The sequence below is a fragment of the Cheilinus undulatus genome, linkage group 4 (genome assembly GCF_018320785.1).
Source record: "Cheilinus undulatus linkage group 4, ASM1832078v1, whole genome shotgun sequence".
Classification (NCBI taxonomy): Eukaryota; Metazoa; Chordata; class Actinopteri; order Labriformes; family Labridae; genus Cheilinus; species Cheilinus undulatus.
The window spans coordinates 48,039,645-48,053,122 of NC_054868.1; the positions used below are offsets into that span (position 1 = coordinate 48,039,645).

Sequence of the window (13,478 nt, forward strand, 5' to 3'; positions counted from 1 at the left end):
TTTCTACAGCTGAGAGGCAGAAGACATACAGCAGCATTGCTTTTTGACAGATTTACACACAGAGGAGAAATATCATGGATTTTGAATGTCCGACAAAAACTAATTTACATTTTAGTCCAGTTTTAGTCATCCGGATGAAAACTAGACTTACTTTTAGTCAGTTTTAGTCATCACAGATCTATTTTTGTTAGTCTTAGTCTAGTTTTTGTCATGGAAAAAAAGGCTGTTGATGAACATTTTTAGTCAACGAAATTAACACTGGTGTGATGCTTGCTACTACGGGCTAGCTCACTGAAACTAGGCTCAAATCCAAGCTAACCACATCATGCTTTCAATAAATGCTAGATTCAAGGAGGTCAAATCACTCAGAGGCATCTACATCAACACTGACCACTTTTTGGGGGAAAAAATGACACTGTAAAAGAATATATATTGTCTTTCTACAGCACTGCACTTAAGGGATATCAGAGTTAATTCATTAATCACAATAAAATAATCATTGCATGCTAAGTGCATTAATTTATTTTTTATTGCATGTTTTATTGTTCCTTTCAGCACACTTCATTTAAGTCAATGGAAGTCTCCCTGCAGCCACAGTAATATAAAATAAGCCCACCACTGCTCAGGAATCATAGTGGACAAGTCAAAAATCATCTGAACCTTGAGTCGTAAAGTTTTTACCTTTTTACTGTTCCCTAACTTCCTTTTTCTGTTAAGTTTATGTCATAATCTTTGACCTACCCAAAGTTCCTCCTTTTCTTTCAAAATAAAAGCAGGTCTGCATCCGAACAGGAAGTCATATAGCCTAAAATTAGGACAAATCAAGAGTGAAAAAAAGTTTTAAATGCAAAACAGTAGAATCTCAAAAAGGAGAGATTAAATGAAAACCACAGAAATTTTGAAAGTCGCCATTAAAAAATCAGTAACTTGAGAGCAGTGAGTTTCTATAGGCTTACATATGGGCAGTTGGCATGTTAATCATTATATTATTATTATTATTGAAAAACAAATCAAAACATGGTGGAAAGCTTAATACCCCAAAACACTGGTTTAAAGAATCCTGATGGTACTGAACATGGTTTGAAAAATAGGTGTACACTGTAAGGAAGGTGCATACTAATATGTGTTGGTGTATCTTATCATCAAATCCAATGGATTAAAGACCTTTTTAAATTTTTCAAACAATCTTGAGTGCATGGACATGGATCATGGTTCCTGACCTTTTTCCTCAGAGCCCCCTTACTTGTGTCTTAATATAAAGTCAGCCTCCCCAGGACCTACATGTAAAAAAACAAGTATAGGTGTTAAAAATTAACATCAACTTCAACTGTTTCCAGTCCTTTATATAAACCATCTAATAAAGCTATGTTCACACTGCAGTTATAAGTGACACAAGTCAGATTGTCTTGCTCATATGTGACTCATATCAGATATTTCAGACAGTGTTAAGAGAACGTGTGGTACCACTTCCATATGTGGTACTAAATCAGATATACTGTATATCTGATCTTTTGGAATTTGACCACAGTGTGAACAGCCTGGAAAAAAAAAAAAATCAGATCCGAGCCAAAGATCAGATTTGAGAACTAAGACATGCAGTGTGAACGTAGCCTGAGTGTGTTGCACTGATTTTGGTCAATATCTGCCAATAGAATTTTGAAACCTCAGAGCAGACAGAGGTTCATGTCAACCCTAAAATCTTTTGCACTCCCTAGGCAGTCCCAAACTTAAGGTTGGGACCCAGTGATTTATACCAGTATTTTTTAGTCTTAAGTTTTTCACCCCTTTTTAAAGTATTCACTTCCATAAGCAGCATTATATTTATCTCTGCTTATAGTTGCTTTAAACTCTAAGTAGAATTGACAAGTAATCATTTTTTAATTGGGATTAATCACAGAATTTCTGTGGTTGAAACTCCAGTATTTTGAATTTAAAACAGTTGTTTTGCCATTTTGGATTTTTCTGCTGTCTTATACCTAGAATGACTGACTTCCTGTTTGGATACAGACCTGCTTTTATAGGTAGATTGAAGATGAACAAGATCTTCCCCATGGTAAAAGGAACTCGCTATAGATTGTAAAGGAAATAAGGGGACAGTAAAATGGTAAATATTTGATTACACAAGGTGCAGATGATTTTTGGCTTGTCCACTGAGTGAGTTTTTTAAGTGAAATGAGACATTAAGGAGCAGTGGTGGACTTATTTTACATCACTGTGGCTGCAGGGGGGGCACTGATGTGGCTTTACCAACGTGCGCTGAAAAGGACAACATAGCACATGATTAATCATGATTAAAAAACAGATGCACTCATTGTAGATCTTAGTTAATTATGATTAATGTGATTAATCTTCACAACCCAAACTCTGAGTCTATTTTAAGCTGGCCTGCATGAGGCCTATATAAGAAAAAATCAAATGAGTGCTTTGAATATGGAGATGATAATGTAAAGTGCGATGAATAATAGCATTAGCTTGTATTGCTATGCACAATCCAAAAATAAAACAATGATTTTTACCACTACAAATGCAACAGAACTCAGATAGCTAGCTTGGGTTTCATGTGACAGCATAAAATAGAAAGTAATGCTTTGATGATCTTTCCAACTTTTGTGAGATCTTTATCTTGAAAGCTCATGTTGTGATAAAACTGCTATTATTTTGCAGCCCTGCATGAAAAAATTAATGCAACCAGAAAAACTTGCAGAATGCCTTTTCTCCTTAATGTTTTGTGTTGGCCCCTGAGCATGCAATCTGGCTTATTCCTTTTTATGAACATGATGAAGCAGCACCCTATCATTTGGTTGTGATAAGCAATGTGACAACCAGCCCTGGTCTCCCCTACTTTTTATGAGCTCAGCCAACAATTGGTCAAAAATATTGTTATTAATGCAAGCCTGGAACATCACCCCCTCCTCTTCTTCCTCCCTCTCTCTCTTCCTCCCCTATATCTTTATCTGTCTCCCCCCGGGGGACTCACAGTCCTATTAGAACAAATGACGAGGGGCCCAGGCGCTTTTGTAAAAAGGCGCAGGCAGACGGGCGCGCGCCTGTCCTATTATGTGCGACACATGATCAATAGGGCGATAACGCAGCAACATCAATATAAGCGACAGAACAATGAGGGATATCATCGAACATCTATCTTAATATAGCCGACTACAAGGGCCGTCTGACAACCGCGGCAGCTCATGAAAATTCCGCCCCACGAATCAGGCACCATCTCATCCGCCTCCTCCTCGCGCTCAATAGACTATGCGCCCTCACGCGCTACTCCCGCTTGCAAACACGCACACATCCACGCTGCAGCTGGCGAGGCTATTATTTTCCCATTTCAATTTGACACCCCTGCCTTTCATGCTAATTCTATTATTGTAGGAAGTTTATGTGATTCCATATCACTAGAAATCGGTAATGTCTAATAACCCTTTGGGCTGGAAGGAGGAAAAAAAACTGCCTCGAGACCCGCGCGGCAGCCAGTGGGAAAATAATTACTTTCATATCAAAACTCAGCAGGAGGCGCAGGGTCCTATAGCCCGCGGCCACTAACCTCATTCCAGCTCGGCCTTTCAAATGAATAAATTTGTTAAAGCAATAAATACAAACAGCCAGACGGACTTAAAGCTGCAGCTCCGGCTCACTACACACAGGAAAAAGAGGATTTATCTGCTGTAACACGACAAAACTCCAGCAGCCATGATCCAAGGTTCACCACACACAACCTTATTTTTCCACCTTTCCCCCCATCCAATATGCTCCTGGAAAGACAGGGATTCAATTTAAACAATAACTTTATTTATCAAAATGTGTACATATAAATATTTTCTCGTTTTTACAATATCTGAGGATTTTTGTTGTGTGTGAGATGTTTTCGTAGTTGAGTTTTTCTTACAAGTTGGTCACCAAAAAATGGGAGAAAGAACCTGCTTCTAAAAGGTGTTTGTATGAGGACGGCCGCAGCTTTTCTGTCTGCGACCATCTGGATTGATCACACATCATGATTAAAAAATAGATGAGAATTAAGTCTCCTGATTCCTGATATGTTTTCGAGTGTCTCAGCAGAGCTTTGGGAATGTTTGACTAGTCGGAGCGCTGTTCCTGGTCCTTTGTTTATGTTTGCTCCTTGAAAAGTGTTAGTCCATATCGACATCCTCTCCATCTGTTCCGGGTGTTTCTTGACAGTCTGTGTTTGCCTCGAGACGGTCGGAGAGGTCTGGAGACGCTCCCTCCTCTCTTACACTCTCCTCTTGGCAGTCGTTTGTCCGAACTTTCTGACTCGTCTCCTCGCTAACGTCTCTGGACTGTGCCGAGCTCAGCCTGGCCAGAGCTGCACCGTTTGGTGGAGGAGAAGCAGGGAATCTACCTCCACACTCCTCCATCTCTGCTCCCTCTGCTCTATTGCTAATGTGATTGTGGTGGTTCTGTGTGTTCTGCTCTGTATGATCCGAGTTTAGAGGCTTAGGGACAAAGCCGGAGAGGTCAGAGGGAGCAGGGCTGCCTTCGCTGGGCACACACCTTTGTCCAAGCCTGTCCTGACATGGTGAGGCCTTCAGGGCAGTTTGGGGCACTAGAAAACCCAATGGCTGATGGGTAATGGGGTAAAGAAGGAAGTGACCCTTCCCCACCAGAGTTCTCTGACTGGGCAGTGAAGGGAAGTCCAGCGGAAGTTTTCGTCTCGGCGTAGCGTCAGAGAGGAGGCTCTCCACGCTGAAAGGGTTACGTTTCTGCAGGGTGGAGGACCTCGGGCCTCCGGGGCTGGAGCTGTGCGTGCTGCCCGGAGAAACCTGCTCCGGCTCTCCTGCCGTTCTTTGGTTTTGGTGGTTTTGTAGTTGGCTGAAGTTGTGTCGTGTTTGGTCACAGCTGGATTCGGGCGGATGTCCTACCACGCCCTTATTTGCTGGCAGTTCAATGTGAATAGTCCCGTTGACGCTTGACGGCTGCTGCTCGCTGTCGGTGAACTGTGAGACGCCGCTGTCGCTCTCGGAGCCTCCGGGCGTGTGGAAGCTGTCACCTGTGAGGAGTTTGTTCTGCGACTTGAGCAGTTTCCTCTCCTGTTTGCGTTTCTTCTTCTCGGCCCGCTCCTGCTCCCTGCGCCGGATCTCCTCTGGGTCCATGGGCTCGCCGCTGCATGTGGTGGGGTGGGAGTTGTGAGCAGGCCGTCCAGGACCTTTCTTGGTGTTTTCCTTTTTTCTCCATTTAGCACGCCTGTTCTGGAACCAGACCTGTGCACACATGAAAACACACATTAAATAAACACGGATTAAACAATTACACATGAGATGGCTTTAGTTCCAGACCTTTACTCCTCTAGTCAGAATCTGTTAAAACCCATCATAACAGTCAAATATTTGTTCAGAATATTTGTAGCAAATTATTTTGGCGGTTTTGTTGGATTTCAGGCCTAAATGAGTAGATTAGTGGATTAGTTCATTACCAGAAAATAAATCCTCATCAATTATCTACATCATTTAAACCATTTGTCATTTGATGTAACACCCTTAAAAAAGAAAAATCTCAGCTCAGCAGTAAAAACCAGGTTGAGTAGACGTTAAAATCAAAGAAAATTAGTGTTTCTCAAGTATGATTATTTTCTGCATTTTTTCTAGCCTGCATTGGGGCTGAACAATAGATCTTATTTTAAAATATATAAATAAATTCATTTAATATATTTTCAAACATGTTACAGGTTTATACAATATTGTTTATGTCTGTATAGTTTATGCTGATGATTTAAAAACAGATGCACGTTCTACTGCTCACTAAAATAATTGTGTACAGACAGAATTACTTACAGTAATATGCTTATTTATTACAAGATAATCCATTTGAAATATTCATAATAAATTGAAGATCATCATTTTACTTTAATTTTTTAAGGAGCGTTTGCATTTAGTTCATGCTTTTTTTTAAAATAGAAATGTTGAAATTGTGCAGCTGGCTGCCTGTGTGATACTTGGCCCAAGTGGATTTGACTTGGAGCTCATTTTTTCTGGTTATTTCTTTGCATAAAATTATATCAAGATTTATAATTTATTGACCCTCAGCCAAAAATATCAAGTTGTGATTTTTGGTCTATATCGCCCAGCCCTAGGCTGTTACCACAGAAAATCAGTTCAATTTTGTTTTGTTTTTTTTTTGGTGGAAAAAGCTAAGTCAGAGCATCTATAAGGGCCCTGGAAATAAAGATGGCCGTTTTTGAGCAAATTTGTGCCTCAGTAATAATCAAAAAATATTAATCACTACATCAAAAGCCAAAATAATGGTCAATGGCAGAACAATTGGGACATAAGCGTGATATAGCAAAAAACATCCCCTTACAAGCTGACTTTTAGAGCACACTTTAATATATTTGAGTCCAATATCGCTGGGATACATTTATGTATTATTTGATTAAATTAGGTGTATTTTAAGGAAAAAGTCTGTGTTTATGGTTACATTTCCTTGATAATGAATCTGGAGGAAGTTAAAACAGTGAAGCATGCTATTAGACATCATGTCAGACATGGTGTGTTTAGCAGCCCCAGACAGCAGCAGAGCTCACACCTGCCATGATAATAAATCAGTGTCAGAGATGTTATCAGATGCTATAAGGACAAAACCATATTGCTTCCAAATCCAAACAAATTCCTTAAAGCCTTGAAACAAATGATCCTTTGTCCTGCCTGTCTGACTGAGCGTGTGTTTACTCAACATTAAGAGAGAAGTGTACATGAGAAGTGATCAGGTCAAAGAGGTGGAGCAGCAGATGCACACATGTACCGGCGTTAATTACCAATGACTCTGACGACAATTACGTTAAAGTGCAGCGTAACTAAGTAAAGCAGGCACATCCCAGAGCTCCGCTCTTCTGGGGCTTCAACACCGAGCCAACAGAGGGGAGTTTCCCCCGCCTGAGAGCGCTCGTGCCCGGCCTCTGGGCGCGCTCAGGGCCGCATGTTGGGCGCTGATAACGGCAGGAGTTTAGCATGCAGAAGTAGGATCGGCGAACGTTGCATAATGCGGACGGGACAGCAACATCATGTGCGACAAAAGGCGCGTCTTATGAATTGTTAATGTTGCTGATATCTTTCCCCGGCAAACCCGCTGATAAAGGAGCGTTAAGCAGCTTGAGGGAACAATAATCTGAGGTTTAGGAGCGAAATCCCCAAACAACATTCAGCAGCGTGTGTGCCGCTTTCACCGCGAGCAGCCAGGCATGAGGAGAGCACGTGCATCATTTAAATACACGGATATATGTTCAATTACACTCAGTAAATCACAAACACGACAGCTGCCACTTTATACTGAGAAAACACGTCTGTAGGTTTACCCTGTTAGCACAACTATTCAGACAAAACACCCTGGTGTATTTATAAAATTACTACAACATAAAATAATCTAAGACTAGTGAGCCATTTTAAAATATCTAAGTATTTTTTATTAAAGCACAAAATTCTGCATCATTTATAAATTACTATAATTATAATTATTCCTGCAAATTTATATAACTAGAAATTTCAAGTTAGGCCTTTTACAAACCTTTATTTTTGCCATCTAAAATATATTATAGAAAGTTTAAAAAATATACTAAATTGTCATTGATATAATAAAACAGCAGGTAAAATAAGAGCAAGCCTCTAGTTATTATTTCCCTCCTTTGTTGCTCAGCCTTGTTTTTATTAACCCATAAATCAATAGGTTGGCTCCATGCATAATTCAAAAGAGCCTTTATTGATACAAATACGCAGCTTTATTTTTATTACACAACTATACAACCAAGTTATGATGGCACTGCTTGACTTGAACCATAAATATTTATAAAATATAGGCTAAATATTGGGGAAAATAATTTAAACTATGAAGTCATTTAAAATAAAAACGGCTTTAAAAACGGATCAATAACGCCTCAACATGCACTGGATGAGACAGCAGCAGTGTGATGGTCTCTGTAAACACAATGGATGTGCAAATGTGCTCTGATAATTGACTAATAGGATCTCAGTGAGGAGCAGGCCTTCATGGAGCATCACTAAACAAAAACAACCCTCCGATATTTTTAGAAAATAAATATTTCTACAGCATCTGATCAACTCAGAACTGTTCCTGTCCTTACACAGCTGAGGATATCCTGGTTGTTTTCTGTCCATTTACCTGAACCCTGGACTCCACGAGGTCGAGCCTGAGCGCGAGCGCCTCCCGCATGAACACGTCCGGATAGTGACTCTCGTTGAAAGCCTTCTCGAGCTCCTCCAGCTGCCACCCGGTGAAATTCGTCCTCGTGCGTCTTCGTTTACAACCGGGACTGTCCTTATCCGGATCCCCCGAATCTGCAGTGGTCGATGTGTGTTTAAGAGTGTGTGTTTTTGTTTATATGGTGTGAGTGAGAGTGAGAGAGAGGAGACAGTGTCATGGCTGGAAAAGCACCAGTTTAAAGTGATCAGTGTAACGCCTTTGTTTTTAATGGGCCTGTTTGATGATAATCCATACATTAGAGTAAGGCCTTTAAGGCAACATCCCCATTACAACAGTTTTTTTTTTTTACATTGTTAGGCTATTCAACAACACAGCTTACATTAAAAACAAGATTTTTTCTTATTTTGACTGAAAACGCTGTTTTTATAGTAAAATTAGCTATGATTGCATTTTAATTATATTATTTTAGTTCTTCTTGAATTCTTGAATTAAGCTACACAACTTTAAAACATGTTTTGGTACAGCAAATTGACTTTATCGTTCAGAATTTAACATCCACTCCTTGTAATACTGTCAAAGCCCACAATAAATGGCCTATATTCCATATATTTAACTGCTTATATACAGTATGAACTGATTTATTTTTTCTTAATTACTTCAATTAAACAGCAAAACTTTAAAACAGAATATTCTGTTACTGCAAACTGACTTTATCGTTCAAATTCAGCCATTCATTGTTAGTCTATAAAACCGTTCAATTTCGCTTCAAAATCCACTAAAAGTAGCTAGTTTTTAAAAACTGAGCTTCTTCCATTAGTTAGACTTGATATGATCGTTTTCCAGGTGCTTTATTGGTGAAAGAGACAGAGAGAGAGGCGGTGTTACCTGAGAGTTTGAACTGCTGGTTGTCTGGTGAGAGCAGCGGGCTGGAGTTGACCACAGAGGCCGAGCACGAGCCGTTTAGTAATCCGTCTATAGAGAAGGGGACGGCGGCCGCGGACTGCAGCTGGTGCCCGCTGGCGAGCTCGTAGACGTGCTGGTGATGATGGTGGTGGTGGTGATGGGGACCGAGCGGGTACGGGAAGCCCACCAGCCCGCCCAAGGAGCCTCCGAACTGGGCGTGAGGATGCTCGAGGACCCGACTGTCCATGCTCGCCCGGGCTGCGGCGGGGCCGAAGTGAAGATGCAGAGGGAGGCAGTGTGGCTGAACATGCAGTCAGGAAAAAAAGTCAGGGAGGAAGAGGAGGAGGAGGAGGAGAGAAGGGGAACCCAGGCGGACGGCCGTCTCCCGCGGCCACGGTTCGGTCTGATGTGAGTCGGAGGAGTCCGGGGCTGCACGAGGTATCTCACGTTTACGGTCCAGCCGAGATGTCAACCGTTCTCTTTCTCTCCGCGAGCCAGCTCATTAGGACTCCTCCATCTGCTCGCGGGACCAATAAGAAGCGTTAATCGCTCTGTGACGTCAGAGACGCGGTTAATGGAGAAGGCAGAGCACGAGGAAAAACAGAGAAGGAGAGAGAGTGAGCGTTTTTTTTTTCTTTTTCCGGATCGATCGCTAATTACACCTGGCGCGCGCCGTTAATTCAGCTCTGTCAAAACAATGAGGGCGAGGCTAAAGAAGCGCGTGAGGATGGCACCTGATTGATAGGCCAACTCCATAAATAATCAGAACTAAGACAAAAGACTTCCTTCTTTTCTTTCTCTTCTTCTAACTTCACCCAGCTTTCTTTCGCTCTTCGCTCGTGCATACGTGCGCGTGAGCTCTTGTTCCTTGTGTGTCGAAGTGTTTAACAGGGGCCAGATTGATCCAATAACAGCGCCTTTATCATCCCCCCTTTCCTGAGCTGTCACATCGCATTTTAAACTACAAGCCTCTCTCCATCTCCGAGACACACTCACACACACAAACACACACACCAGTATCCAATGAGTGAGCCGTCCTACCACAGCCAAACTCCGCATCACTATCTTCATTATTCACCTCAACAGCTCACACTCATGTTTAGTTGTAAATGACGAACCGAGGGGGCTGTACACGATGTGACGTTTCCTTGAGTTCAATACTGGCACGTGCAGAGAAGCGTCCAATCTGCCAGTGATTGTATCCTTAAGAGTTTCACCATTCAGCCTCTTGAATGTTTGAGTATAAATTCATGGCTGTCAATGCACTTTTACTAGTTTAGAGCTAGTTTAAGTGTTTTTATCTTTAGGATCCTTATTTTACCTAAGACACTACAGAAATGTTTAAATTGGGCTGTAAAATCAATCATGATTAATCTCACAATTTCTGTAGTTAATCGTGATTAGCTGCATCTTTTTTTTTTTAATCACATTTTAAAATTCCTCTACTATGCATCATCTTGGGTTTTCTACTGTCTTAGTCTAAAGTTAGTGACTTCCTGTTTGGATGCAGACCTGCTTTTACAGGCAGAGCAAAGATTTCAACCTGAACCTAACCATGGAAAAAGGAATTTGTTATGGATTGAAATGGAAACTAGGGGGCAGTTAAAAGGTTAATATTTGATATACCAAGGTGCAGTTGACCTTTGACCTGTCTTCTGAGCTGTGATGATTTTTAAAGGGAAATTACATAGGGATGCACAAAATCGGATTTTTGCTAATATTCTGATGTACAAAAAATAATTTAAGTGAAATATAAATGTACAGTGCTTAACAAATGTATTAGACCACCACCCAAAGTACAGTTTATGCCACAGCTGCCCTAAATTAACAGCATTGGTAATTACCAAAATCATTTTTTATGTTTCTGCAATGGTTAATACTCCAATATGTAGAGGCTCTTTAACCCAAATGATATTTTTTATGCTAAAATATAATTATTATTGTTATCCATGAATTTTCAAATTTACTGATTTACAAAAAACTGAAAAAATAGTAAAGCACATTAATATTTCTTGACTAATATGTCAAATTATAGCTATTTACTTGCATTCCTGAACAGAAAAATGAGTTTTAGTGGTTGAATGTTATGCTTGATTTATTTCTGACTTCTCAGAGAAGTCCAGTGAGCCGGCTCAAATTTAGGTATAAAAAGGTGAATTCGGTTTGGAATTCCTCATTCCTGTTCAAAATGGTAAACGTGGAGAGCTCACTGAAAATGAAAGAGTCTGCATTAAAGCACTTCATGATGCTGGATGGTCTCTGAGACAAATAGGGAAAGACAGAAAGCGTTTTCACAGTGTGGTCAAGTATGCTTTGGAGTCAACTGCCGAGGCTGGTACTTACAAAATGCGCCAAGGAAGAGGCAGGAAAGGAAAGTTAACTGAAGCAGATGTCAGACACCTCAAGATTTTAAGTACTAGAGACAGAAGGAAGACCACTGCTGATCTTCAGGCAGAGATGAATGCTTCTAGATCAGAGTCTGAGAAAGTCTCCAGAATGACCATAACCAGACGGCTGATGAAACAAGGCTTAAAGGAAAGAATAGCTGCTATGAAGCCATTACTGAGGCCTGCAAACATCCAGAAATGCCTCAGATTAGCCAGGGAGCACAAACACTGGACTGTTGATGACTGGAAGAAGGTACTCTCGATGGACCAGTCCAAGTTTGAACTCTTCAGTCAGCATCGTCGTGTTTATGTCCGCAGAAAAGCTGTAGAATGTTCTGATACCAGATGCATTGCACCCACAGTGAAACACGATGGAGATTCCATTATGGTATGGGGTTCCATTTGTGGATACGGCGTGGGCAAATTAGTGAAAATGGATGGTATCATGATCAAGAACGTCTACCACAACATCTTAGTGCATCATGGAATCTCTTCTGGACTGAATCTGATTGGTCGTGGGTTCATATACCAACAAGACAATGACCCCAAACAGACTTCAAAGCTGTGCAGAGACTATCTGACCAAGGAAAAGGAATCTGGAGTACTGGAACTGATGGACTGGCCAAGTCAAATTCTGGATTTGCATCCCATTGAACACATTTAGAATTTAGTAGATTCAAAAATTGATGGCACAAAAGTTTCATCTAAAGCAAGTCTGTGGGAACAGCTAGAAACTATTTGGAACTCAATAACAAAAGAGACTGTGGAAAAGTCCATAAAAACAATGGCAGCAAGAATGCAAGCTGTTATCAAGGCCAAAGGAGGCCACACAAAATATGAAGTTTTTTTGGTTATTATGTGTGAAAAGGACTATTTAGTTGTTTCAGTTTGTCATTTGCCAAATAAATAAGAATAACATTTTTAGTTTTAAACAAGTTTTTGAAAGATTTCAAAAATATTTATGTTTTCTTGTCTTTATGACAGGTGGTCTAGCAAATTTGTTATATATATATATATATATATATATATATATATATATATATATATATATGTAAATATATGACAACTATGCAATTTCAGTTGATACGGAATATAACAGAAGCTATTCATAAAAATGTATTAAAATTATATGTAGTATATAGACAAAAAATAAAGAGTGTATTTTAAAATATATGGTCCTGCATGCAATCTGACGATGAGGATTTTTCCCATTTGTTGTAATGAATTAAATAATTAAAATGCTTTCAGGATTTCTAAAAGAAAAGTGGAGAAATAAATCAATATAGAGTAAATGTACTCAAATCTTTGATATTTCACAGTTCATCAGCTTGTATGTCTTTACGTAATGACAAGGTGCTTGTGGAGGGAGACTATGGGACACAAGCTGATCCTCATGCACAGCCTTAAGGACTGGTGACGGGCCAGTTTTGATCGTATTATGGATAGTCTTCAGTCTTAACGACACTACAAGGGCACAGGTCCTTACAAATAAAACTAAGTACTGACTGAATTTATAGTTGCATGAGTAAAAAATTAGCGGTAGCTTCAGTAGTCTTCTTTCACGTTGACTGTTGGCTGCTAAGCTATCGCTATGTTGTGAGGTCCGTCATGTTTTGTGAGTCCTTCACTCTGGTGTGGCATATCTTACAAACGACTTGACTCCTGTCTAAGTTTGTACTGTCTTTAATGTTTTGGAAGCCAAAAAAAGTCCACATATCCACTACAAGTACAGCAGAAGCTGCACTGCTGTGTAGGCACGAGCAACCGGCTCACTCAGACTCTCGTGATCTCGTTGTCAATTGAAATTACTACACAAACTACCGCACCAACAAAGTGAATTATTAATTAAAAAAATATCAATACTGCATTTTAAAATATCGATACAGTTTTGCGCCGCGAAATATTGTGATATATCAGGGTATGGATATTTTCTAACACCCTTAATAGCCTCTATATGTACAGGCCAGGCTTCTGTTCTACCTGCTAAGCTAAACTGGCACCCATGAGTTTTTTTTTTTA

The 13,478-nt window shown here is 40.2% G+C and overlaps 1 protein-coding gene across 1 annotated transcript; it reads right to left on the reverse strand.

Moving 5' to 3' along the window:
• Positions 1-3,770: 3,770 nt before the first annotated feature.
• Positions 3,771-10,167, reverse strand: LOC121507913 (homeobox protein unc-4 homolog). Its single transcript, XM_041784305.1, has 4 exons — positions 10,087-10,167; positions 9,055-9,589; positions 8,128-8,303; positions 3,771-5,219 (listed from the first exon to the last, which is right to left on the reverse strand). The coding sequence occupies exons 2-4, from the start codon at positions 9,317-9,319 to the stop codon at positions 4,131-4,133; spliced, it is 1,530 nt and encodes a 509-aa protein (XP_041640239.1). The 5' UTR covers positions 9,320-9,589; positions 10,087-10,167; the 3' UTR covers positions 3,771-4,130.
• Positions 10,168-13,478: the final 3,311 nt, after the last annotated feature.